The sequence below is a fragment of the Capricornis sumatraensis genome, chromosome 9, assembly GCF_032405125.1.
Source record: "Capricornis sumatraensis isolate serow.1 chromosome 9, serow.2, whole genome shotgun sequence".
NCBI classification, from domain to species: domain Eukaryota; kingdom Metazoa; phylum Chordata; class Mammalia; order Artiodactyla; family Bovidae; genus Capricornis; species Capricornis sumatraensis.
In genome coordinates, this window is record NC_091077.1 from 42,891,596 (window position 1) to 42,918,127 (window position 26,532).

Below are 26,532 nucleotides of genomic sequence, written 5' to 3' on the forward strand. Positions count from 1 at the left end.
GGCGCCCAGCCTGCCGAGTCTGATTGCTCCATGAGGACACAGCATGTAGCCACCCCTCCCCAGGCAGCAACCCCCATGTGGCGACAGACCTTTATTCACACTAGAGTACAGGGTGGCTGGGCAGTCAGCTGAAGAAGAACGTGGAACGCTTCACCTGCTCCAGGTCAAAGGTCCCTGCAGAGCGGAGGGAAACTGTGGACGCGATCTGGAGGCCCCACCCCCAGCCCACAGGGGTGGCCACCCCGCCGGGGGTCCCACCTGTCGGAGGCACAGACAGCAGTGTGTCCTTTAGCCTGGAGACCCACATGCTCTTGGAGGTTCTGAAGGCAAAGACAGGGTGGGGGTGAGGCCAGGGCAGCCTGGGGAGAGGACAGTAGCAGCGCTGGTGGGAGGGGGGCCCTTACCTAGAATCGGGGCAGAACCGCTTGAGGAGGAACCTGGACAGGTCATGGAGGATGGGCTGGCTGTGCAGTCGGACGAACTGCTCCCGGCAGACCTGGGGACCAGAAGCAGGGGTGGAGGGCATCAGCAGCCAGAAACCAGGCCCAAGCGGCATGGAGAGTGGGCTCCCTGGTCAGGCAGGGTGGGGAGGAGGCTGGGGATGCGAAGCCACTAGTGGGAGCAGGGCCACACCTGGTTCATGACCCCGACGTCAGCCGCATGCGTCCAGAAGCAGTCGTGCACCGAGACGAAGGTCAGGCCCTTCCTGCAGCCAGAATGAGGGGCTCCTGTGGAGGCGCTGCACCTCAAGGTCCCCTCCCCACAATCCTCACCTCCCCCAACCCCCTCCGTTGACCCAGTTCTCACCTCAAGCCCCTCCCCACCACTCAGTGATGCCCACCCTCCTCCTGCCCATACCCCTGCGCACTCCAGCGGCTGTCTGTATGCACGCCCCATTCAGTGGGTAGGTGACAAGTTCTCCTCTCAGAAAATGCCTCTTTGCCACCCAACCCCAGCTGCTGCCTGATTCTCAGCTCCCTGTAGGGGGCTGCTGATGCTGGGCCCTGGTCCACCACAGGGCTCCATCCCAGGGTAGCCACCCAAGGGGAGGAGGGGTCAGGAACACAAAACTCCAGCGGACACCAGGCTCACAACAGCCACACACACCACCCCCCACCATGTGAGCAGCTGTTCCTAACAACCGTCAACACTTCCCACCAGGTCAGAGGAGCTCAGGATAAACCAGACACCTCTGCCCACCCCTAGAATGTCCATGCATGTTGGGGGACCCTCAGAGGGCCAGCTTCACACTCAGAGCCCCTCCCCTACACCCCCACACGAGGACCCTGACCGGCACACCTGTAACAGTGCAGGGCCGTGAGCATCATGTGCGTGGAGTCCAGTGAGTGGATGAAGTTGGGTGGGAAGCCGTTCTTCTGCTTCAACGTGTTGGGCTTCCTGGCGGCAAGCGGGGTACACAGTCAGGACTCAGCCTGGCCACAGCCTGGCCCCCGCCCATCCCTACCCAGATGGCCTCCTGCATGTCTGCCTGTGCCCACACTCACTGGTTGGTGTCCACAGTGCTGCTGAAAGTGAGGCTCTGGAGCCCGCCTTTTATCTGCAGGGTGGATATGGGGGACACAGAGGTGAGTCCTGCCCTGCTCAGTGGGGGTGGGGGTCGGGGACGGCACGTACCATGACCTTGGAGTCTCGGTGGTAGGGCTGGATGATGGGGACGCCCAGGGGCGTGATCCACTCCACAGCCGAGCCCGTGAGTGAGATGAGCCGGGCACTCTCAGTCAGCCAGCGCTGCAGGGATGGCCACCGGGTCAGAAGGGCTGGGTCTGGGGCCACAGCCCAGGGCAGGGGGAGGATGAGGCCTCACCTGGATGGACCGGGTGCCAGAGAACATCTCCTGGAGGCTGTTGAACACCTGGCGCACGAGGTAGTGAGATGCCTCCCATACGAACTCCTGGAGAAGAGTAGGGTGGATAGGGTTTGGGGTCCCTCACAGGAAGTCCCCCCACACTCAGGGGGTGGGCTTGCTCTGGGGACCCCACAGGGGGTAGAGCCAAGCCCCTCCATCAGAACTACCTACTGCCGGATGCGCACCTGGGGGAAGTCCTCGAGCTCCCGGAGGCGCCTCTCGATCTGCAGGCGGCCGCCATAGCGGGTGACACCATACACCACGGTCATCACTGTCTGCTTGACCACCTTGCGGCTAATGAAGCCCTCCAGCACCTGGGCCACCCGCACGCCCCGGTTGGCATCCTGCTTGCGGAATACCTCCACCTGCAGAGGCAGTGGGCGAGGCCACCCACCCAGAGGTGGAAGTTTCCTCTCCTCTTGTGGGTCACCCCCTCTGACACTTCCAGGAACCCTGCTCACGGCCTGGTATGGTGAAAGCTGGTGGGCCATGGGGTCCAGCATCCAGGCCCTGGTGGGTTTGGGGGATCAGGGCACACAGGGGTAGGGGGAGGTCATGGTGCCTACCTGTGCAGCCACCTCACTGTACACGTCCTGTGGCAGGTCAGAGGGTGACAGGTTGACAGAGGCGGCCCCCGTGCTGTCCCGGCCCAGGGCGGCATAGTGCTGGAGGCCATTACAGGAGCCGTCCTGGGAAGGGGGTGGACAGTGATGGGCTGAGGGAGGTGGGCCAGTCTCCACGGTAGGGGGCTGGGGCTCCTGTTTCCCCAGCTCTGCTTAGGCAAGACCACCCTGGACCCGCACACTGACAGGCAGCCAGGAACCTCTGCAACGGGGAACTGAGGCACAGAGAAGCCCTACCCAGGAACACCAGCCAGTGCAGAGTGGACACCATGCCATCCCTCAGCTTCGTAGCCTGAGGAAACTTTGGCCAAGCCCACGAGGGATGGGTATGCTCCACAGCAAGGTCCCCCAGCTCACCTGGTGAACCGGAAAGTGGGAGATGTAGGTGGTAGGGTCGGGGGAGTGCACCACCCGGGCAATCTCCATGCAGCAGGCCAGGGTTTGCCACGGCTCATCCGCCTCCATCCACCACTTCCGGCCCTGCGGGAGGTAGCGGGCAGGGTGAGGCCAGGCCTGGAGTCTCCAGGCCCCACCCAGTGGGGTCAGAGCCAGCCTGCGAGTACTTCCTGGGCACAGGCAGCAGCTGGTTGGGCCCAGGTGGTAAGAAGACATAAGGAGGCCCTGGAGGCACAGAAAGTGATGGACCAGGGAGGGGACGGGCCTGGAGAGAGGGCCACTGTGGTATGAGAGGTGGCAGTGCTGTCCACGACCCAAGACAGAGCAAGAAGCCAGCAGGAGAGTGCCAGGAAAGAAGCAGGGGGCCGGGTTGCCTGCAGGGTTCCAAGGTGGGTGCCGGGGCAGCTGGGCGCACCCAATGGTGAGGGGTCAGAGCCCACCGTCATGGGTCGTTCAGCTGAGTCCAGGATGTCCTCCATCACTGCGTCTGCGTAGTCCCGGCGCGTCTGTAGTGACTCGCGCTTCTTGAGCCCTGTGAGGTTGACCAGGTGGATCTTGAGCCAGTCGAGGCCATGGGGGCCAAGTGGGCGACCCTGGGCAAATTCCAGCAGCGCACGGGCCAGGTCACTGCCAAGGTGGTTGAAGTGTGGTGAACAGGGGTAGGTACGGCCTCGGAAGTCCATGTTGTGCGGCAGCCAGAAGACGTGGTTCCGCAGATGCTGGGCCAGCGACAGGCGGTAGAGTGCGTCTGCGCGCAGGCTCTGCATCTCCCGTGCCACCTTCAGTCGCCGTGCCAGCTCCCGCCGCATCTCTGCCTTGTCGGCAGGTGAGGCCTCGGGCAGCAGGCAGCCCTTGGGGGCCTGGCGGCCCTCGGGGGGCCGGGGGGCCTCAGTGGGCGGGGCGGGCACGCCCAGGCGAGGGCAGCCCTTGTCCCTGAAGAGGTCAAGCACCAGGTCGAGCACACGCCCATTGACGCGCCAAGCGCAATTGCCCAGCTGAGTGAGGGCATCCAGAGCGCCGTGCAGCTCGGCGGGCGGGCAGCGCTCCAGCAGGAGCTGGTGCTGCTGGGTGCCCTCCAGGGACCGCATCATCTTGGTGGGGCTCAGCAGGAAGGCGCCTGAGTGTGGTGATGTCCAGGGCAGGGGTGGGCACAGCATGGGCACCTCCGTGGACTCGAAGATCAGTGTGCGCTCCGCCGCCGTCTCCTGCAGCTGAGTGAAGGCTGGGTGTGGCTTCAGGATCCCGATCTGGGGGCAGGACAGGCCAAGAAGTCAGGGTGTACTGGAGGCAGCGGAGGAAAACCCCAGGGTCCCCTTAGATGCCATGACCCTGAGTCCAGGTCCTCAGGGTCTGGAGCCACAGCAGGATCCCAGTGCCCCACAGCCCCTGGGGCGCCCCCTCCCCCTTCCAGCGCGGAAAAGCACCACTGGAGAAGCACCTGGCGGAAGCTACGGAAGGAATACACGTGGTAGAGCACAGGAATGAGTGTGCTGGGGCCCCGGGGCACTGCCAGGCTGCTGGGCATCTGCACGGCTCGTACCAGCACCTCTGCCAGCTGCTTGCCCAGCTGCACCAGCACAGACACGGGCCAGGGCTGCTCCGGGGGCGCCTCAGGCATGCCCAGCGCTTCCCAGTGCTGGCGAGGCAGACAGGGCTCTGCTACCTGTGGGTGGGAGGGTGATTCAGAGAGCTGAGAGTCCAGGTGCAGAGCTGAAGACCCTGGCTCACCCCCTGGCAACGAGCAAGGTTAGGTGAGGAAACTGAGGTGGAGTTTGGGGGCCAATCTGGCCACCCCAGGCAAGGAGGGAGAAGGGGAGGGGACCTCTGCTTGAGGCCTGGGGCACCCGGCCTGGGCTCCCCAGAGCTCCTCGCCCAGGCTCCCCCTGCTCAGGCTCCCCAGCCTTACCTGGGTGTCCGAGGCCAGCAGGTGCAGGTACTCGGAGTAGCGCTGCTCCAGCTCTTCCACCTGGTTCCTGAGCCGCTTCCTCTTCAACACACGCACGCCCAGCTCGTGCGCCAGGAAGAGGAGCGACTCTCCATGCGGGGGCAGCGCCTGCAGGGTCTGAGGGGCAGCCCGGGAGGACAGCACCATAAGCCCCATGCTCCATCGGGATCACCTGACCTACCCCCCACCCCCCGCAGGAGCACTCCTCCCACAGCCCCCCAACCTATAGCAGTGGCCCTGTCCCCTCCTGGTGTGCACACCTGCAGCAGCAGCCCCACTAATTCCTTCTCACTGAGCAGGCACAGGTAGGGGAAGAGGGATGGGCGGCCTTCTGCGGCAGCGCGGGCCTCACTCTCCTTCATCTCCTGCAGCTCCAGGGACAGCACCGACTCCCATTCCGCGCGCAAGGCCGCCAGGGTCTTCCGCTGGCAAGTGGGGGGGACAGGGCGGGGTTGCGCAAGGAGTCACCACTGTGCCCAGGCAACCTGGCCCAGCCCAGTGGTAGAGGTCCTGGCTCAGAGAGAGGACCTGGTGGGACAGGTGCTGGGATGAACCCTGCCCAGCGGATACCCAACTCAGCAGGCAGAAGCACCCCCAGCCCCTTACCGCCTGTAGGACCTCCTCGGTCAGGAGCGGGGCCTTCTCCACGGACTCCACGGTGACAGTGGTGGCCATCTCCACGCCAAGCTGCTGTCGGAAGAGGCCCTGCAGCTCCTTCAGGGACAAGTGCAGCTTCGGGTAGGACACAGAGGGGTCCTGCTGGGGCAACAGGCTGCCAGTGAGGCCCTGCTGCTGACCTCTCCACCCACCAGAGTAGCGCGTCTCCCTGGCCAGGGGTGCGGGGGCAGGGGGAGGTGTTGGATACAGCGCGAGGCCCGGATGCTGCTGTTTTCTCTTCCAACTTGCAACTGTGTGACCCTTCTAAAGATAGGTACACTAAAGATAGCAAACCCAAAATATACATCCACACAAAGACTGGTCCACAGCCAGCCACAGGAGCCTGGTTTATGGTGGTCAAGTGTCCACCAAGGGATGATGGATAAACACCACGTGATCCCTCCACACATGGGCACCCCTCAGCTGTGAAAAAAGCTCAGATACTCGCTACCACCTGACCCTGAGAACATGATGCTCAGTGAGAGAAACAGACATAGGACACACAGGGTGTGAGTCCACTGATGGGAAACATTCAGAACAGGCCGATCCACACAGAGAGTGGGTTCCATGTTGTCAGGGGCTGGGGAGAGGGTAGGGGTGACCACTGATGGGGATGGGCTTCCTTTCAGGGTTATGGAATGTTCTGGAAATAGAGATCAATGTACTAAAAACAACCCACTGGATTACACTTTAAAAGGTGAACTGCAGGTTAGGGGAAGTCTGTCCCAGTCAAAAAAGAAAACTCCTTGCGTCGCCCCAGGGATCTGGGTGTTATGCTCTCCTCCACCCTGGGAGGTGGCTTCACCTCATGCGCCCTGTGCCGCCTGCAGCATTAGCTGTGCAGTTTCAGGTGGGTACACTGGCCCTGCAATACCCCCATGCTGTGCCTAGGGTGCATCTCCATGCGGAAACCAAATATGGCAGGGTGTGGGTCCCCCTCGAAAGGGCAGCCTCCCATCCACCAGCATGGGGTGGGGGGCCAGTGCTGCCAAGAGAGACAAGGGGAGGGGCCGAGGCATCCAGTGACCACTCGCCCCCTTCAGGTTCCCAGATGCAGGCCCGCTCACCTTGGCATAGATCTCCTGGAGCAGTGGCGAGGTGTTGACCTGGGGTGGGGGCGGGGGTGGCGGCTGGGGTCTGAACGCTGGTCTGGCCTTGCGCACAGCACGCAGGAGCTCCTCCCGCTCCTCGGCGCTCAGGAGCACAGCTGAGAAGAGCCCCTGCAGCGACAGCCTGTCCTGCTCCATCTGCTTCAGGCACCTGAGGGCACACGAATCCAGCTGTTAGCACCAGCGGGGAGCCCCTGGGGTCCCATCCCAGCTCCACCACCACCCCCCATCCACCTTTGGATGGTGCCGGCATCCTGGTCTAGGCGCCCCATGCACTGCAGGGCGGCTGCATAGGACAGCAGGTCTGGGGCCAGGCCGGCATCTTTCAGCATGAAGAACACGTACATCAGCTCTTTGAAGGAGCCCTGGGGGGACCAAGCCAGGTGAGAGCTTGCAAGGAGGGTACAGGGGCGGGGGGGGCGCCTGCTCCTTCCCCCAGTTACCCCACCACAGGCCTCCCAGCCAACTCAGTCAGCACCTTCCCCTTGGCCCTGAGGATCAAGGGGAAGTGCCACAGAGATGAGCATTGTCTGTGTCCTGCCCTGGGGCCCGCTCCCTGTCCTGTCTGAGAGGCGAGTCTGCACGCGGGCCAGATGGGCTGGGGGCTGCCCAGTGCGGTAGTCACCGGGCACGCCGACCAGAGCTGTTTCATACCCAGTTTGGCAGCAGCAGGAGGCTGGTGCAGCTGAAGGAGATCGGCAAGGTCACAGAGAGCTCCATTGGACATGGCTAGTCTAGAACCAGATCATCTTTCCTGCCTTTCTAAACTCATAGGACTGTCACCACCACCAGGAAAACACGCACAGACCCTGCACAGCATCCCCTCTTTACGGCTCCCAAAACCAAGCAGGGCTCCCCGTTCTGCAGATAGGGAAGCCAAGGCCCAGAGGGGATGGGAAGGGTGTGGCTCGAGGGGACCACGTGGCAGAAACAGGAGGGCTGCCTGACACATGCACCTGGAGCCTGAGCAGAGGACCTTGTCTGGAAGTAGGGTCTCTTACAGGTGCTGTATACACGCTGGACGCTGTATGGCACTCAAGGCAGAGGTCAGGAAGGAAGGATGGGATGCAGGGAGGGGGCCTGCCTCGCCCTGACCTTGGACGTCAGGCCTCTGGGACTAACAGAAAACGCTCGTCTACTGCTGGAAGCCTGCCGGATGGTTCAGCTGTTCTGGGGCCCCAGGAAGCTCGTCTAATCAGAAACCCGCCGCCCTGACAGAACTCTGCGCCGGCGGATGCCAGAGGGCCAGCACCGCAGGAAAGGAGACTGACGCCTGGAACTGAGCAGGCCTCCCACAAAGACAACGCAGGAAACCCCCTGTGACTGTTGCCGTGGAGACCCTGGCGCCTCCCAGGGCTGCCAGGCTGCTCTGGGCCCCATTCTGTGCGTGAGTCAGCACAGCTGAGGCCCTGTTGATAACCTGCCTCCCGGAGCTGCACCCACACTCGCATCCCTCCTTCACCGGCGCTAACTTTCTCCGATGCTCCTCAGATGAGGGTGAAGACGCACAGCAGGGAGGGTGCTGGGGAAGTCGTCTCCACAAGGGTGCTTAGGCAACTCTCCTCAGCAGTCACAGGTCAGAGGAGAAGTCACAAGTGAAAAGAGCACTTCCCTTGAGGGAAGTAGCTAAAGCTGCACCCAGAGGGAAATTCACAGCTGCGGATGGCTGCACCATAAGGTTCTCGTCCCAGACAGGAGCATCGAGGAGGCTGCCCTGAGAAGGGCCTACAGTGCCCCATGTACCAGAGCCCTGGCTGGGTAACCACACAGGAATGCTGTCTTCTGGCCCTTTCGTCATTTTCACATTTTCCATTGAGGGCCACGTGTGACTTATAATTAACAAGTCTAAAGAATTGTTAAATAGCCACACAAGAAAAGATGCTCAACATCACCATTAAAGAACGCAAATCAAAACTACAATGAGGCATCACCACACACCAGTCAGAATGCCATCATCAAAAACTCTCTACAAATAATAAATGCTGGAGAGGATGTGGAGAAAAGGGAACCCTCTCAACCTGTTGGTGAAAATGAAAATTGATACAGCCACTACGGAGAATGGTACGGAGATGCCTTTAAAAACTAGGAATAAATCTACCATATGACCCAACAATCCCACTATGGGCCATATACCCCGAGAGAGCCACAATTCTAAAAGACACATGTAACTCAATGTTTGTTGCATTCTAAGTCACTTCAGTCGTGTCAGACACTTTGAGACCCTACGGACTGTAGCCCGCCATGGGAGGAAAGAATACTGGAGTGGGTTACCATTTCCTTCTCCAGGGAATCTTCCTGACCCAGTGATCGAACCCACGTCTCTTATGTCTCCTGCACTGGCAGGCGGGTTCTTTACCACTAGTGCCACCTGGGAAGCCCCCAAGAGGTGGTACATATATACAATGGAATTTTACTCAGTCGTAAGAAAAGAACAAATTTAAGTCCAAATGAGGTGGATGGACCTAGAGCCTGTTATACAGAGTGAAGTGAGTCAGACAGTGAAAAACAAATATTGGATATTAATGCATATATATGGAATCTAGAAAAATAGTGCTCATGAACCTAACTGTGGGGAACGAATGAAGACGCAGGTACAGAGAACAGAGTTGCGGACACGGGGTAAGGGGAAGGTGAGGGCTGGACGAAGGGAGAAAGCAGCAGTGACATATATACACGATCGTGTGTGAAACAGACACTGGTAATAAGTTGCTATGTGACACAAGGAGCCCAACCAAGCGCTCTGTAATGACCGAGAGGGGTGGGGGGAGGGGGAGGTTCACAAGCGAAGGGTATTTGTATAATTATGGCTGATTTGCGTTATTGTACAAAAGAAACCAAGACAGCATTATAAAGCAATTTTCCTCCAATTAAAAAATAAATCAATAGAGAAGGAAATGACAACCCACTTCAATATTCTTGCCTGGAAAATCTCATGGACAGAGGAGTCCGATGGGCTACAGTCCACGAGGTCACAAAGAATCGGACAGGACTTAGCGACTAAACAACAACAAAAAGAGTAGATATAACTGATTTGCTGTGCTTCCTAACAACACTGGTGGTACATCAACTATACTCCAATAAAAAATCTAAAAAAAAAAAAGCTGTCAGCATAATAAAAACTGAAGGCCTGACTCCTGCAGCTGAGAGACCAGAGTTGGGATCTAGCTGTCCCAGGTTGGCTCCTGCCTCCGACCCCAGCCCCTCACCTGGCGAGCCCAGCCAAGCATGACGGTGTTGTACATGGCGAGTGTGAGCAGCTGCTGCTGTGGGGCCCGGCTGTGCTGTGCAACCAGCACGTGGTGGGCCAGGGGCAGGTGGCCCGTGAGCAGGCAGCATTCCAGGAAGGCCAGGAGCTTCTGGCGCTGGCCCTCCAGCCGGGATTCAGAGCCCTCATCTGCCTCCCGGCTCAGCCTCTGTGGGGCCTCCTGCAGCAGCCGGGCCAGCTGCTCCTCCCAGGGGCTCTGCGGCCTCTTGCGCTCCCACTGCTGCAGCTGGCCCGCCAGCTTCCTGCTCAGCAGCCGCGGCTCCATGCGCAGACGCTTCTCCCAGGCCGGCTTCTCCACCATCTTCGGCAGCTTCCCATCCAGCTGCTGCCAGCGCTTCTCTATCAGCTGCTGATCCTTGTCCAGCTTCTGTGCCCAGCGGCTGCTGAGCATGGGGAGAGCCCCTTCAGCCCCAAGTGGGGCCTGCCTGGGGGGCCAGATGCCACCAGCCTCTGGCGCCTGAGCCACGGCCACCCTCTTCACCGTCACCTCCTCTGCTGTGCCCTCCGCCTGCAGTTGCCGCACCCGTGCCTCGAGCACTGTGGGGAGAGAGATGTCAGGGGACCCTGCTGTCAGGAGGGGGGATCAGTCCTGGGTGTGTGTCTGCTCACCACCAAACGCACAGGTCTGCCTGGGCTGCTCAAACCCAGCCCCGAAGGAGCTCCTGGAGTTGCCCACCACCTGCTCCTCAACATCCTCCCGCCCCAGCAGCTCTGTCCTTCCCAGGGCTCTCTCCCTCCAGGTCCAGCCAGTCAGTGCCTCCTTGGGGCTCTGCCTTCAAAATCTACCCACAGCCCCTGGCTCCTTGAATCCCTCCTCCCTTCGCTGTCTCCACTCCAGCCGTAATGGCCTCAGGGCCTTTGCACATGCACAAGCGTTCACAGCCACAGCCCACCCCTGCTCTGTGCTGCTTCACAGACAGCCAGCTCTCATGACTATATGGAGTCTGGGGCCACTGAGTTGGTGAACAGGGATCGACCACACCCAGGGAACACAGGGTTCCTGAGTGCCCAAGGCCACACTTCCACTAGCAGATCCATGCATCACTCTGTTGTGAGTTTTCCCATCTCATACACCTTATTTTGTACACATATCCGTGATATATACATATACAATGGCCAATACTGCTAGAACTCACTCCTGAACAAACTTCGCCGATGAGACAAACTTTCTCCAAAAGGCACATTACAGTCCCCTGGAGCTGAGGGGCTCAAGACGGTCCTGCAGCACCATGCCTGGGTCCATTTTAAACTGCTAAACCACCAACACACAGCACAAAATGCAAACACAGGGCACTAGATATACCCTGAAAAGGACTCCTATTGACAGAGTGTCACCCAGCTCCACCTCAGCTGAGAAGGTGTACATTGACTGGGGTTTCAAGTAAAGTTCAGCTGGTAGGAGATTGTGCAAACACAGAATCCGCGAATGTGAGGACCTACCTGTGCCTCACTCACATAACATCAGCCCAGAGACAGGAGGGCCAGTCTGGAGCAGAAACACAGCAACAAGAAAGGCACAGCCCCCACCTCAGTGGATGGAAAGTCAGCAGACACTTTCTGAACGTGCAGGAGATGATCAGTGGCAAAGTGCCAGAAAGGGCACGAGGTGGCCACATCTGAATCCCCTGGGGGGTGACCGGGGAAAAGTAGGTACACTGATCACGCTAGTGGAAGCCAAGGACGCTGGCAGAGGCCACAGGGCTCTGAGGCCCTCAACAGGGGTGGAAAGGGAATTCTGCCAGAAAGGATACAGCCAGCTGGAGGGTCGAGACTGGGGAGTGACATGAAGTGATCACATTTTCAGACCCTGGACTTTGCCTTAAAATAAAGTGGGTGAGAAATCAAAGAACGTTGCTTCTAAAGCTGGTAGGACCTGTGGTTTCACTTCTGCACGTTTGCGATTTTCTGAAATCAGGCTTTTCTTTTTAAAGGCTCCCACATCCCACTCCTGGCTGCTGGCCACTCACCGGATATGGGGCAGGAGTGAAGCAGGAGGCACTGGACACCTGAGAAGGAGGGGACAGTGATGCCCCCAGCTCGCTCTGGAGATGCCAGGACCTGGCTGTCCATCCCCAGTGACAAAGACCACCAGCAGACCCTATCAGGCGCCAAGTCCGGGAAGTTGAGCCAGGACCACTGAAGTCCGGCATGTCACAGGGCAAAGCCCAGCTCTGCACACAGCAGGCCAGTCTCTCCAGCCACAATTTAGGCTTCAAGTCTCTCATCTATCAGGGCTTGCTTGAGAGTTCAGTTGGTAAAGAATCTGCCTTTAATGCAGGAGACCCGGGCTTGATTCCTGGGTCAGGAAGATCCCTCAGAGAAGAGATAGGTTACCCACTCCAGTATTCCTGGGCTTCCCTTGTGGCTCAGCTGGTAAAGAATCCGCCTGCAATGTGGGAGACCTGGGTTCGATCCCTGGGTTAGGAAGATGCCCTGGGGAAGGAAAAGGCTACCCACTCCAGTATTCTGGCCTGGAGAATTCCATGGACTGTATAGTCTATGGGGTCTCAAAGAGTCCAACCCGACTGAGTGACTTTCACTTCATTCTCTCATTTGGAAAGTGGGAGCCCCTGGTGGGTTTGGGAAGACAAGGGAACTATAAGAGCTCACTGCACCCAGCATTCACTTCACAGTGGCACCAAGGGGGACCTTGGACCACTAGAGAGCAGACTGACAACCCTTCTCAATGGGGTGGAACCAAGGAACCTTGGAGGAACGAAGGAGGTAGCTCCCAGCAGTATGGTCAGCGGGGTGACAGTGAGAAAGGAGCATCAGGCCCAGTGCCCTGGGATCAGGCTCACCCTCCAGCAGTTCCGCGTGACCGCAGCCCTTCCGGCGGTCCTGCTCACAAGCGCTGGCAGACAAGCTCCTCTTCCGGCCCCAGACGCCACCGAGGGTCCCTGCGGGAGAGACCAGGGAGGCTGAGGCGGGCGTGTGTCAGGGCTGGGGCAGGGAGGGCCGTCGCAGGGTCAGGAATCGCAGGATCCGGGGCAAAGGAACCCTGAAGACCGTGCAACTGTCAGTGGTCACCCGTCTCAAAGTAAACACCACAGGGTAAGGGAAAAAGGAAACTGGGGCCTGAGTTCGAAGATAAATGGTTCCGCGAACTAAGGCACGGACAGTTCAAAGGTTAAAAACTCTAATTCGTAAATAGTGGGTCATGGGACTCCAAAAGAACCCAGGAATCAAAGGTCAAAGTGCACCGACGACCCCGGTCCGTAGAGTGGCCCAAGGGTGATTGAAAGCGGAATACAGTCACTCGGTTCGGCAGAATCACCAAAGCAAGTTAGCTGGATCCCTGGGGTCGAGAAGCCAAAGGTCACGGCGGCGGGTGAGGGGGCAGAGCAGCGGTCCTGGAGTCATCCCCGGGCCTCCCCTGCGTTACCTTCTTCGGCCAGGAGGCAGGGGTGGCCCTTCGGCCACAGGGCCCTCCGAAGCCCCGCCGCCCCGCGGCCACAGCGTAGCGCCGACATGCCTCCTGCACGCAGGACCACCGCGCCACCGCAACGCGCCTGCGCCGCCTGCGCCCGCCGGGAGTTGTAGTTCCGCGGCCTACGGCGGCCGCGAAGAGATCACGAACCCGGAAGGCACCAGGAGAACCACAACTCCCAGGAGGCAGCAGGCCTTGGAGCGGAGCGGGGGCGGGGCATGAGCCGGTAGTGCCCGCCGATTGGCTGTTCCCAGTCCAGGAGGGGCGGGACAGAGCCGTTGCTTGGGCAACACTGTAAGCCATCTTTGGGAGGACCCGGAACCTGAGTTTTGTTGTTATTTCTGTTTAAAGCGGTGGTTTCCAACGTTTTTGGCACAAGGGACCGGTTTCGAAGACATTTTTTCCATTGGGGCGGGGGAGGAGGAAGATGGGTTGGGTTTTCCTCACCACTTACTGCCTTCTGTGCAGCTGGGTTCCTAACAGACCACAAAGGGCTTGAGTAGTGGCCCAGGGGGTTGGGGATCCCTGATTTAAGGACTAGTCCTCGAATAATTGGGCTTCTTAGGTGGCTCAGTGGTAAAGACTCCAACTGCCAATGCAGGAGACACAGGAGACACGGGTTACATCCCCGGGTGGGGACGTTCCCCTGGAGGAGGAAATGGCCACCCACTCCAGTATTGTTACCTGGAAAATTCCATGGACAGAGGAGTCTGGGGGCCTTACAGTCCACGGAGTCGCAAAGAGTCAGGCACGACTGAGCACTCACGCATGCCAAATAATTTTGACACCATTCTGCAAATTACAGATTGCTGTCCATCTTCATTGATCCAATGATAGCTTTGGGGACGTAACTATTACTATCTCCAGTTTATCGGGAGGAGACTGAGGTTCAGAAGGTAAATAAAGTTGCCCAAAGACACATCACGAATATCAGAGACAGTGGAATGAAGGCCCAGGTTCATCTGACTCCAAGCCCCGAAGCCAAGGGTAAGTCACATCACGGTGTTTCCTAAACTTTACCATTATACACTCTTTCTGGCCTCTGTTTACCCACTAGTTTCCAGGGCCAGAAGTGGAGTGGGGTGGGGAGAGCAATGATAATTGGAATGAAATATTCCCTGGAGCCTGAAACGTCTCCACCCTAGTCTCCAGGCAGATCCCACTCAGGGGTGAGCAGGCCAGAGCTTTGGAATCAGACCTGAAAGGTATGCCCCACCTTATCATTCAGGTGGAGAAACTGAGGTCAGGGGAGGGAGTGTCTGTTCTGGGATCAGCCGGTATGTGAAGGATGATAATAGGAATAAGTGGTGTAACTTTCCTTCAAGCTGCAATCCTATCTAATGCAAAAGCCTTGAGGTGAGAAAAATTGTGGATAAACTGTTGGAGCAGTGTTTGGGAGAGAAGTGGTTGTTGTTCAGTTGCTATGTTGTGTCCCATGCTATGTTGCTATGTTCTTTCTGACATGGACTGCATCACACCAGCCTCCCCTGTGATGCTATCTAACCATCTCATTCTCTGTCACTCCCTCCTGCCTCCAATCTTTCCCGGCATCAGGGTCTTTTCCAACGTTACCTCTTTGCATCAGGCACCTGAAGTGGCGGAGCTTCAGTTTCAGCATCAGTCCTTCCAATGAATATTCAGGGCTGATTCCCTTTAGGATTGACTGGTATGATCTCCTTGCAGTCCCAGAGACTCGGTAGAGTCTCCTACAGCACCACAGTTCAAAAGCATCAGTTCTTCAGCACTCAGCCTTCTTTATGGTCCCACTCTCGTATCCATACGTGACTACTGGAAAAACCAAAGGTTTGACTAGACAGACCTTTGTTGGCAAAATTATTTCTCTGCTTTTTTAATAATCTAGGCTTGTCATAGCTTTCCTTCCAAGGAGCAAGTGTCTTTTAATTTCATGGCTGCAGTCAGTCACTGTCTGCAGTGATTTAGGAGCCCAAGAAAAGAAAATGTGTCACTGCTTCTAGTTTTTCCCCTGTTTGTCATGAAGAGATGCAACCAGATGTCATGATCTTAGTTTTTTGAATGTTGAATTTTAAGCCAGCTTTTTCACTCTGCTCTTTCACCCTCATCAAGAGGCTCTTTAGTTCCTCTTCACTTTCTGCCATTAGAGGGGTATCATCTGCATGCCTGAGGTTATTTATATTTCTCCTGACAATCTTGATTCCAGCTTGTGATTCATCCAGCCTGGCATTTTGCATGATGTACTCTGCATAGAAGTTAAATAAGTAGGGTGACAATATATAACCTTGACGTACTCCTTTCCCAGTCTGTTGTTCCATGTCTGGTTCTAACTGTTGCTTCTTGATCCACCTATAGGTTTCTCAGGAGACAGGTAAGATGGTCTGGTATTCCTGTCTCTTTAAGAATTTTCCACAGTTTTTGTAATCCACACAGTCAAAGCTTCCCTCATAGCTCAGTCAGTGAAGAGTCTGCCTGCAATGCAGGAGACCCGGTTCCATCCCTGGGTCAGGAAGATTCCCCTGGAGGAGGAAATGGCAACTCACTCCAGTATTCTTGCTTGGAGAATCCCATGGACAGAGGAGCCTGGCAGGCTATAGTCTATGGGGTCGCAAGAAATGGACACGATTGAGTGACTAAGCACACACACAGTCAAAGGCTTTAGTATAGTCAATGAAGCAGAAGTAGATGTTTTTTCTGGAATTTCCTTGCTTTCTCTATGAGCCATACATGTTGACAATTTGATTTCTGGTTTCTCTGCCTTTTCTAAACCTAGCTTGTACAGCAACTTGTATATCTGGAAGTTCTTGGTTCACATACTGCTGAAGCCTAGCTTGAAGGATTTTGAGCATTACCTTACTAGCATGTGAAATGTGTGCAATTGTACAGCACTTTGAACATTCTTCAGCATTGCTCTTCTTTGGGATTAGAATGAAAACTGACCTTTTCCAGTCCTGTGGCCACTGCTGAGTTTTCCAAATGTGCTGATGTATTGAGTGCAGCACTTTAACAGCATCATCTTTTAGGATTTTAAATAGCTTAGCTGAATTCCATCACCTCCACTAGTTGGTTCATAGTAATGCTTCCTAAGGTCCACTTGACCTCACACTCCAGGATGTCTGTCTCTAGGTGAGTGACTATCATGGCTATCCAGATCATTAAGACCTTTTTTGTATAGTTCTTCTGCGGCATAAGTAGCTGGGTCATAGACTTGGATTACCATGATGTTGAATGGTTTGCCTTGGAAACAAACTGAAATCATTCTGTCATTTTTGAGATTGCACTCAAGTACTGCATTTCAAACTGTTTTGTTGACTATGAGGACTACTCCATTTCTTCTAAGGGATTGTTGCCCACAATAGTAGATTTCATGGTCATCCGAGTTAAATGCACCCATTCCCATCCATTTTAGTTCACTGATTGCTGAAACATCGATGTTCACTCTTGCCATCTCTGGCTTGACCATTTACCTTGATTCAGGGAACTAACATTCCAGGTTCCTGTGCAATATTGTTCCTTACAGCATTGGACTTTACTTTCATCACCAGACACATCCACAGTTAAGCATCGTTTCCAGTTTGGCCCAGCTGCTTCATTCTTTCTGGAGCTTAGTAATTGCCCTCCCCTCTTCCCCAGTAGCATATTGGACACCTTCCAACCTGGGGGGGGGGGTGGGACTCATCTTCTGGTGTCATATCTTTTTGACTTTTTTGTTGATGGGGTTCTCAAGAATACTCAAGTGAGCTGCCATTTCCTCCTCCAGTAGACTGCATTTTGTCAGAACTCTCCATCCTGACCCATCCATCTTGAGTGGCACGGCACAGCACGGCTCACAGCTTCACTGAGTTGCGCAAGCCCCTTCGCCATGACAAAGCTGTGATCCATGAAGCGGTGGGAGAGAGGAAGCAGAGACAAAGCTGGAAGGGTGTTCAGGGGTCACACCACAGCCGGCCTTGGGGCCTCAGCTCAAGCCGACACCTATCCCCAGATGCTCAGACCTCAGTCTCCCCAGTGTCAGTGTCAAGAGTGGAGACTGAACCTGAACTCTGACGGGCCTGACTCCCAGGTCTGGGAGCTCTTGACAGCATATTCCAGACGCAGCTGCCCACGCGGGCCTGTGCGCCGTGATGCCACCGGCTGGGAATGTTTTCAACAGATGGCAGCGTCCTCTGGAACCCACCCATTCCACCCCAATATGCCCTGGGGGGCCATGACCTCAGAAGTGACTCACACCTGGGGTTGCCTTCCTGGCCTTGAGCGGGGTATGCTGAGTCAGCTGGGCCCCCCCACTCCCTGAGACCTAAAGACAGCCGCTTACATCCCCACAGGCTGGCAGTGCAAGGAGCCTGGGCTGGAAGCCAAGACTTCTGAATTCTTTTGCCTCAGTTTTCTCTTCTGTTCACTGGGACATCACATGTCCTAAAGCAGTGTCTCCTCACAAGCCAGCTCTTCTCCTCTCAGTTTCTGCTCAGTTTCTGCCTCTCAGTCTCACTCAGGTTCTGAGTGGGGGTGGGCTCTCTTGGTGCCACCTGTGTGTCACCACATCACAGCTCCCAGGCTGGGGTCCTGCTGCTCTGAGACCTTTTCACATGGTCTCTTCTCTTTGTATTTCTTCTTCAGCTGTCAGTGAGTCAGTATGTAGCTCTGGTTTTCCACTCCTGATGGGGATATCACGTTTCCTTGTAAAACTGAAGCAAGAAAATATGAATAACCCATGAGACAGGTGGAGACAGATGCCCTTAAGAGAGGGATGTGGTGTCAAGATGTTGGGGCTTAGGCAAGACTACATTTCAGAAGCTGTTCATATATGCCAGCAAACATACTAAAGAGATGCCAAAACATCTCACCCAGATCAAACAAAGAGACGCTCAGATGAGTTTAGGCTGTCGGACTCTCTATGAGACTTCAGAAGTGTTGAAAGGAAGGAGAGGGATAACTTGGGAGATTAGGATTGACATATACACACTGCTGTATATAAAATAGATAACTGAGAGGTCCCTGCTGGTCCCAGAAATCTTCCTGCCAGTGTAGGGGACATGGATTTGATTCCTGGTTGGGGAAGATGCCTTGGAGCAACGAAGCCCATGTGCCACTTTGGGCTATTGAGCCTCTGCTCTGTAGCCTGTGCTCTGCAACAAGAGAAGCTACCATGATGAGAAGCCTGCATGCCACCACAGAGTAGCCCCACTTCCAGCAACAAAAAGCCAGCAGAGTTAGAAAAAAAAAATGGGGGGGATAACTAATGGGACTTCTCTGGAGGTTTAGAGGTTAACATTCCAAGTTTCCACTGCAGGAGGCATGTATTTGATCTCTAATAGGGGAATAAGATCCCACATGCTGCACAGCGTGGCCAAAAAAGTAAAAATAATTTTAAAATAAGTAATGAATAACTAAAATAGATAACTAATAAGGACCTACTGCATAGCTCAGGGAACTCTACTCAATACTCTGTAATGACCTATATGGGAAAAGAATGTAAAAAAGAGTGGATGTGTGTATACGTATAACCAATTCACTTTGCTGTACAGCAGAAACTAACACAATATTGTAAATCAACTACACTTCAGTAAACAATTAATTAAAAATGAAGACATGTTGAGAAAGGCAAGGGCAACTCTCTAGATGGAAAGGCATGGCATCAGATTCTCTGGGCCACTGTAACAAATGACCACAAACTTGGTATCTCAAACAACAGATATGTCTTTTCTCATATTTCTGGAGACAAGACATTCAGAACTAGCATCACTGAGATGAATTGAGGGTGTGGGCAAAGCCGTGACTTGTTCGGAGGTACCCTGGGAAGGTCCTTCCTGCTTCTTCCAGCTTCTGGGGCCCCAGGCATCCTGAGCTGGTGGCAGCCCCCCTCCAGCCTCTGCCTTCATTGTCACGTGGCCTCTGCTCTGAGTCTGTGTCTCTCATAAGGATACCTGCAGCTGCATTTAGGGCCCCTGAGGATGATCTCCTTGTCTGAAAACCTTAATTTAATGGCAGCTGCCAAGACTCTTTCCAAATAAGGTCAAATCCACAGGTTCCGGGGGTTAGAATGTAGATGGGGTCTTTGTGGATCTTTATTCATTCAGTCACAGAGACAAAGGGGAAGGGAGGGCCCTACATGTGCCCCACCTGGATTTGGGATGAGAAAAAAGGGTGTTGGAGGATGTCACAGTGACAAGAGGGGACACTGGAGCGTGGATGAGGGATGACGTTGCAGCCTGGCTTCTGTGGAGGACCTCAGGGTTCAAGGCTCATTTAGGAATTCCCTGGTGGTCTAGTGGTTAGGACTTGGCTCTTTCATTGCAGAGGGCCCAGAGAACTAAAATCTCACAAGCTGTGCAGCCTGACCAAAAGGAAAAAAAAAAGCAAAACAATTGAACCAACAGACTTAAGGGTGAAGCAGCTGAATGTCAGAGGCTGCCTCTCAAATAGCCATGTACATAAACAGACCACAGGTGTGTATTTGGTAGAACATGGAACACTGCACACATCAAAAATACAGTTCAATTAATCTTCCAGAACACAGAGTGTTCCAGAGAAGACCCAACCTGTGAAACCTTCTCACGCTCCCCATCACTGCCCTCAAGGATGACACCCTTTGGACAGTTCTCACGGTGGATGGGTTGGTTTTCCAGACTGTCCCATAGATCTCTGCTGTGTCCAACTGCTTCTTGTTCTGAAAGTCATCCATGTTGTTGTGTGTTCAGGGCATTACTCTTTTTTCATGGCTGCATAGTGTGATTTTGCTGCAGTGTATATACCCATCCTCCAGCTGATGGAAATAAATAATATGAAGAATTGAGAACTCCCAGAATAGAGCATTCATTGTGCTGCTCTCGTAACTTGTTCATAGGCTTGACATCTTCCAGAAAACCACAGCAACACACCGCTGTACCCTGCTGGGATGGCTGCAGTCAAAACCATGGCCCATAACAGCTGCCAGTGAAGAGGTGGGGACACTGGAGCCCTTGTGCACAGCTGGTGGGAATGTAAGATGGGGCAGCTGCTGTGGAATAAGGCCCTCAGAAAGCCAACCAGGGACTTTCTTGGTGGTCCAGTGGTTGAGAATCTGCCTTCCAATGCAGGGGATATGGGTTTGATCCCTGCTTAGGGAACTAAGACCCCACATGCTGCAGGGCAACTAAGGCCTGTGTGCCGCCACTAGAGAAGCCTGCCTGCCACAACTAAGACCCTAGGCAGGCAAATAAATTAATTATTTAATTTTATAAAAAGAAGCCAACCACAGAATCACCATATGACCCAGCAGCTCCACTCTTGGGTACCTGCACGAGAGAAATGGAGACTTATGTTCACACATAAAGCTGTATATGAACGTCCACAGCAGCACAATTCACAACAGCCAAAATGTGGAAACAACCTCAAATCCATCCATAGATGATTGATAGAATGATGCTCCTTCACACAGGGAGCATCACTTGGTCATGAAAAGAAGAGAAGCCCTGACACTCACTACCACATGGATGGACTTTGAGAACACGATGCCCAGTGAGAGAAGCAGACACAGAAGGACACAAAAGGTGTGCACCACTGATGGGAAACGTCTGGAACAGGTATATCCACAGACAAAGAAATTGGGTTGTCAGGGGCTGCGGGAGGGGGTGGCAGTGCTGCTGATGAGGACAGGGCTTCTCTTTGGGAGATGGAATGTTCTGGAATTAGAGCTAAGCATCGACAACTCTGTGCTAAAAGCACTAATTGCAGTTTCCTGGGTGAACTGTGTGATGTGTGAACTCTATCTCAGTGATGCTGTTGTTAGAAACACCTGGAGCACAGGTATCTTTCGAGGCATGCTCCCCCCAACCCTGGTCACACAGAGTCCTGGATCTTGTCCTTCTGGCAGCTGGGGTTGGGACAGTCTAGGAAGGGAAGACCAAGCTCCTGGTGGGTGGGGACTGAAGGTGTCATTCTGAGGACCAGCAAGGTCATGGACTATCTCATCCATCCTTCTGGCCTGCCTCTCCTGCCCTATCTTCCAGAGGAGGAGCCAAGACTTGGGAGGGTGATGCCTATGGGCAAATCCCTCTGAGTGTGAGGAGACAGGCTGGGCAGGACCCCCATCTCAGTCCTGGGTGTCTGTCACACCCCCGCATGACCCTACTAGGCAGGAAGAAGAGTGGGGGAGCCCCAGAGCCACCAGGGAGGCATGTTGGCCATGCATCTGGCTGGACTGGTTACCCCCCCCCGCCGCAGAAGTCCATTAGAGCAGGCTTGTCACTGTTTCCTCAGCCCAGTGCTACTTAAATGTGCCTTCTGTAGCCGTGGCCGTAGGACTGAGGCACCGGAAGCTGAAAGGCAGGGCTCTGAGACCAGGCATGTGTCCTGTGTGGGGCTTGGGGGAAGGCTCTGCCCTGCTTGGGCCTCAGTTTCCCTGCTTAGCAATGTTGCTGCTTGGCTGAGTCTGTGAAGCTTTACTGCACTCACCTCGTGGGGCCCAGGGCTCCAGGTGTGTCTGTACATGACAAGCAGGTGTGGGTGTAATTGAGGTAGCCCCATTCCTACCCCCTTGGACGGGCAAAGCCAGATGCTAGGGATGGGTGCTGGCCTTGGTCAGCATCCTTGTTCCCATTGGCTGGCCTCGGACATGCCTACCTCTCCATCCTCCCGTCAGCCACCTTCCCGCCCAAACACCTCTGCTCACAGTATCCTTCAAATAGTTCACCTGCTCCTCTACCACATTTCCCTGGGCCAACCCTTCAGTGGAACCACAGCCACCAGCCTGGCTCTCAGAAAGCTCCAGTTGGAAGGGTAGACTGACCCCCCTGTACTCCTGGGCATGCCCACCCAGTCCAGGGGTCTGGGTAACATGGACAGACATTTGGGCCAGAACTTCCATCCCAACCTCCAGCCCCCAGGCAGCTCTCTGTCTCCTGTTTTTCTGTCCAATTTTTCCATATCTCTGTCTCTCTCATACTGTCTGTTTCTGTTTTACCCATCTTTATCCCAACTGACTCTGTCTCTCCTTGTAGCTTTATCTCGTCTGTCTCTCCCTTTCAGTCTCTTGTCTCTGACTGTCTCTCTCTCTGTCTCTCTCTGTTTCTGGCTCGCTCTCTCTCTTTTTTAACCTTTTTTTTTAAACAAATTGAAGTGTAGTTAATTTACAATGTTGTGGACTTCCCTAGTTAAGAGAGGATACCGGTTCAATCCCTGGTAGGGGAAGAATCCACATGCCATGGGGCAACTAAGCCCATACACCTCACCGCAGCTCCAGAGTAGCCCTCACTCGCTTGCAGCTAGAGAAAGTCTGTGTGCAGCAACAAAGACCCAGCACAGCCAAAAAGAAATATATAATTTTTTTTACAACGTTGTGTTAGTTTCACATGTTTTCCTTTATGCTGCTCCTGCTTAGTCGCTGTCTGTGTTCGACTCTTTGCGACCCCATGGACACATGGCGCCCTCCAGGCTCCTCTGTTCATAGGGATTCTTCAGGCAAGAATACTAGATGGGTTGCCATGCCCTCCTCCAGGGCATCTTCCGAACCCAAGTCTCCCTCATTGCAGGCGGATTCTTCACCGTCTGAGCCACCAGGGAAGTCCAAGAATACTGGAGTGGGTAGGTTATTATTAGTACCAGATAATGAACGTAGTTCCCTACACCTTGGCTCTGTCTTTATGTCTCTCTGTCTCTGACTCTCTGTGGGTCTCTGCAGTCCACCTCTTTAACACTCACACGCCCGCAGTCCGTTCAGACCAATCTGGTGACTCAAGGAGAAGCACCGCTTTCCCCGCCCCCAAGACAAACACGCGCAGTGACCGCAGAGTTCTCAATCTGCTGGGGCCGCCCACCCTCCCGGCTCCAGAGGCGTAATTGTTTCGCTGTCTGCGGCTCTGGCCCCGCCCCTGAGGAGCCGCATTGGCCGGCCCCCGGACCACAGCCCCGCCCCGCATCCTGACCCGCCCCATCTGGCGCTGGCCCCGCCCCTTTGGCACTGGCCCCGCCCCAGAGGCTTCCAATTGGCCTGCGTGGGGCGGCCGGGTCGGTTGCTGTGCTCGCTGATCTCGCAATGGCAGAGCCGCGGATGCTCGCGGGGAGGCGAGAACCGGCGGCAAGTTGGGCGCATGGCCATGCGCGGCCGCCTATGGCTGGGCCTGGTGTGGCTATTGCTGGCACGGGCGCCCGGCGCCGCGGGGACACCAAACACTCCGCGGAGACCACGCAGCTACCCGCACCTGGAGGGCGACGTGCGTTGGCGGCGTCTCTTCTCTTCCACCCACTTCTTCCTGCTCGTGGGCCCCAGCGGCCGCGTGCAAGGCACCCGCTGGCGCGACAACCCTGACAGTGAGTGGCCGGGGCCGCTGCCCGGGGGCGGGGGACAGGTAAGATAGGCGGACAAAGGCAAATAGCAAAGGCAGAGCAGGGCAGCAGGGATGTTGCACCAACTCAGGTTCTGTGCACTGTTCTCGTTCCTTCTCTCACTTGAGGGAGGTTCTGGAGGCTCCCCCTGCTGCGGAGTGGCGGCCAAGTCATTTCCCATCTGGGGCCTCAGTTTCCTCAACTATAACATGGGCCCAACCCACTTGGAAGGAGGGTTGAACAGTTGAGGTCAAGGTCATGGGGGAAGCTCCCACCTCCAGGCCTGGCTCAGCAGCAAAAGGGTCTCAGAGAGATAGTTGAGGTTGGGACCACGGGGGCTCCAGAGGGGAAGGGGAGGGGAAGCTGGGACTGCGGGAAGAGCCTCCATGGGCCCAGCACATAATGAGGTGAGGGCAGAGTTGAGTCTGAACTCTGAACTCCCCACCCTGCAAAACCAAACTCAGGACCCATCTGAGTTGGGGTCCCCTGTATGTCTTCCTGGACACCCACTTGGCAGATGAGGAAACTAAGGCACAGAGAGGGCAAATGACCTACCTGGGGTGGGAGGTGGGGGCATGGAGCTGGGGCTCTACAGTGCCCAGAACCTCAATGAGTTGGTGTCACATCCCTGCTGCCCTGACCAGGAAACAGTAGGCACTCAATAAGTGTTTGTGGAATATATAAGGTAAGAGAAGATGAAGGGGCAAAGAAAGAAGGAGGAGATTGGCAATAAAAGGGAGGCTAGGGCGGTCAATGACCCCAGGCCTGTCTCAGTCTCCCTGCAGAGTGGGGGGGGGGGAGCCGAGGCAGTGCTGGCCACTGCCTGAATCACCACCATTAGGGCAGATAATCACCTTGCCCTTCCCAGTTGCTTTCATCTGGGGCTCTCAAGGCCCTCATTAGTCTCACCAGACGAGGGCAAGGACAGGGGCACTGGCTGGGCCGGTCGCTCAGTGGTGGGCATGGCCAGGCAGGGTGGCCCTGGGCTGGGGGTGAAGTCTGGCTCTGCTGGATGGCTTAGGACAGTCACTGCTTCTCTCTGAGCCTTGGTTTCCCCACCTGGAACTGGATGTCTCACCAAAAAACAGTAGGTGCAAATGTCCTGTGGGACATAGGGTGAGTGCCCCATCAACAAAGACATCCAAGTCCAGGTTGAACACCAGAGGGCAGGGCTTTGACTCCAGATTAGGCCCCCGTCACTGGGTGGGGCTCAGAGTGTGAGCTGGGGCTTGTCCCCCAACCCTGCTCCACTGGACAGGAAACATCAGCTCAGATGGGGCAGGGCTGCCCTAGGGTCACCCATCCAGCAACAGGGCCTGAGAAACTGGCTCTGCCACTTCTCAGGCCTCAGTTTCCCCACCTGAGAAGTGGGCACAGTTAGCACCTCTCTCCTGGAGCTGTGTGTGGGTTTGGTGGGATACAATGCCTGGCATACAGTTGGCACTCAAGCAATGTTAGCAGGTAGTGTTGATCTGAACACCTTGTGCCCCACGCCCAGGCCGTTGGCTGGGTGGTGTCTCCTGTGTAAAGCTCGGCCCTGGCTAGCCGAGCTGTCAGCGTCAGATATGGTAACAGCACTGTGGGGCCTGTGCTCACTGCCAGGGATCTCTATCTATCACAGAGGCACTCACCTCCTCTGACTTGGTTTTCTCACCCCTGACTAACAGGCTCCCCACTACTGCAAAGCTTGGGGATGATCTCCACTGGCCTCCAGAGAAAGGCCTTACTCCTTCCCCACTGATTCCCACTCCTACCACCCCCCCCTGCCCCGCCCCCCGGCCTGGAGTACTCTTTCCCCCACCGGTCAGTCCCACAGCTTCAGGACCTGCATGGCTCCTGGTGCGTCCCCACACCCAGCACAGGGCCAGGCACACAGGAGGTACGTGGGAAATGTTTCCAATGGGGAATGTTTCCCGCGTGAATGAATGAACAGAGAGAACGGGTGGGGGGGCAGTAGGGGAGTGGGGAGTGGGCGGGCCCTGACAGAGCCCCTCTCTGCAGGCGTCCTGGAGATCCGATCCATCCGTGTGGGCGTCGTGGCACTCAAGGCGGTGCACAGTGGCTTCTACGTGGCCATGAACCGCCTTGGCAGACTCTATGGGTCGGTGAGTGGAAATGCACAGGGTGGTCGGGGGTGCGTGAAGTGTGCGGGGGCGTGTCCGGGGCGTGTCCAGGGCCGCTCACCGTCCACCCCGCAGCGGTTCTGCGCTGCGCACTGCAGGTTCCGGGAGCGCATCGAGGAGAATGGCTACAACACCTACGCGTCAGTCCGCTGGCGCCACCAAGGCCGGCCTATGTTCCTGGCTCTGGACGGTCGGGGCGCCCCGAGGCTCGGGGGCCGCACACAGCGACACCACCCGTCCACACTCTTTCTGCCCGTCCTGGTCTCCTGAGTCCCAGGGTCAGTGACACCTGGTCCGAGATTCCGGGAGACACTTAAAGCTGGGGAAGGCGGGGTTTGGGGCGAGCCCGTGTCCAGTTACTCACTGGTTTCACCTGCATTGAGCACCTGCTCTGCTGGGCACGGGGGACACCACCAGACCCCACAGATGTGGCCCCAAGCTCAGAGAGACTGAGTTGGAGGGGTGGTAGACAGTGAGCTGAGCAGGGGCGTAAGGAATTCAGCCACAAGCTGGGGGCCAGGGAGGCTTCAACAAAGGCACCGGCCAGGCTGGAGATGGGGAGGCAAACATGCCGGGGTGGGAACCTACTGGGGTGTTTGAGGCAGCAAGGAGGTGGGGAAGCTGGGGGCTGGGGTACACTGATGCCATGGACTGGCAGCGACTGGTCCCAGGGCCCATGGACATTTCACCTTATGGGCATAGGGGACTTTACAGGTGGGATTAAGGCCCCTGAGATGCGGACAACCCTGGATCCTTTGGGGGGCTGAGTGTCATCACAGGGTCCTTGTAAGAGGGAAGTGGGAGGGTCAGAGGCAGAGAGACAGGAGATGCTGCGCTGCTGG

At 55.9% G+C, this 26,532-nt stretch overlaps 2 protein-coding genes across 18 annotated transcripts; one reads left to right on the forward strand and one right to left on the reverse strand.

Moving 5' to 3' along the window:
• Window positions 1-37: 37 nt before the first annotated feature.
• On the reverse strand, window positions 38-13,347 carry POLRMT (RNA polymerase mitochondrial). Of its 16 annotated transcripts, none has more exons than XM_068980648.1 (21): window positions 13,248-13,347; window positions 12,664-12,762; window positions 9,804-10,399; window positions 6,832-6,962; window positions 6,556-6,748; window positions 5,450-5,587; window positions 5,092-5,256; window positions 4,793-4,948; window positions 4,325-4,549; window positions 3,327-4,133; window positions 2,848-2,970; window positions 2,434-2,556; window positions 2,053-2,232; window positions 1,826-1,912; window positions 1,627-1,749; window positions 1,506-1,558; window positions 1,300-1,398; window positions 634-706; window positions 405-496; window positions 259-320; window positions 38-174 (listed from the first exon to the last, which is right to left on the reverse strand). In XM_068980648.1, exons 1-21 carry the CDS (start codon window positions 13,333-13,335, stop codon window positions 125-127), a joined length of 3,663 nt encoding a protein of 1,220 aa, XP_068836749.1. In that variant the 5' UTR covers window positions 13,336-13,347; the 3' UTR covers window positions 38-124. The 16 variants fall into 16 exon arrangements, with proteins under 16 accessions (XP_068836749.1, XP_068836748.1, XP_068836747.1 ...); XM_068980647.1 differs by having other exon boundaries at window positions 634-725; window positions 1,298-1,398; XM_068980646.1 differs by having other exon boundaries at window positions 4,793-4,939; window positions 5,438-5,587.
• On the forward strand, window positions 12,824-26,211 carry FGF22 (fibroblast growth factor 22). 2 transcript variants are annotated; one of them, XM_068980659.1, is made up of 8 exons: window positions 12,824-12,916; window positions 14,098-14,279; window positions 20,110-20,206; window positions 20,683-20,827; window positions 22,775-22,826; window positions 22,924-23,552; window positions 25,569-25,672; window positions 25,789-26,211. In XM_068980659.1, the coding sequence occupies exons 6-8, from the start codon at window positions 23,333-23,335 to the stop codon at window positions 26,005-26,007; spliced, it is 543 nt and encodes a 180-aa protein (XP_068836760.1). In that variant the 5' UTR covers window positions 12,824-12,916; window positions 14,098-14,279; window positions 20,110-20,206; window positions 20,683-20,827; window positions 22,775-22,826; window positions 22,924-23,332; the 3' UTR covers window positions 26,008-26,211. The 2 variants fall into 2 exon arrangements, with proteins under 2 accessions (XP_068836760.1, XP_068836761.1); XM_068980660.1 differs by having other exon boundaries at window positions 22,775-23,552; window positions 25,766-26,211.
• The last annotated feature ends 321 nt before the right edge of the window (window positions 26,212-26,532 follow it).

What these genes read in the sequence shown, in the direction of transcription:
- POLRMT (XM_068980641.1), bottom strand. Translation starts at nt 13,335, where the DNA reads ATGTCGGCGCTACGCTGTGGCCGCGGGGCGGCGGGGCTTCGGAGGGCC. An exon ending in ACAGTGAGGTGGCTGCACAG is followed by an intron (nt 2,233 to 2,433) that starts GTAGGCACCATG and finishes CTGCCTCTGCAG; the next exon opens with GTGGAGGTATTCCGCAAGCA. An exon ending in ACGTCGGGGTCATGAACCAG is followed by an intron (nt 497 to 633) that starts GTGTGGCCCTGC and finishes TCTGGTCCCCAG; the next exon opens with GTCTGCCGGGAGCAGTTCGT.
- FGF22 (XM_068980659.1), top strand. Translation starts at nt 23,333, where the DNA reads ATGGCCATGCGCGGCCGCCTATGGCTGGGCCTGGTGTGGCTATTGCTG. An exon ending in CTGGCGCGACAACCCTGACA is followed by an intron (nt 23,553 to 25,568) that starts GTGAGTGGCCGG and finishes CCCTCTCTGCAG; the next exon opens with GCGTCCTGGAGATCCGATCC. An exon ending in TTGGCAGACTCTATGGGTCG is followed by an intron (nt 25,673 to 25,788) that starts GTGAGTGGAAAT and finishes TGCGCACTGCAG; the next exon opens with GTTCCGGGAGCGCATCGAGG.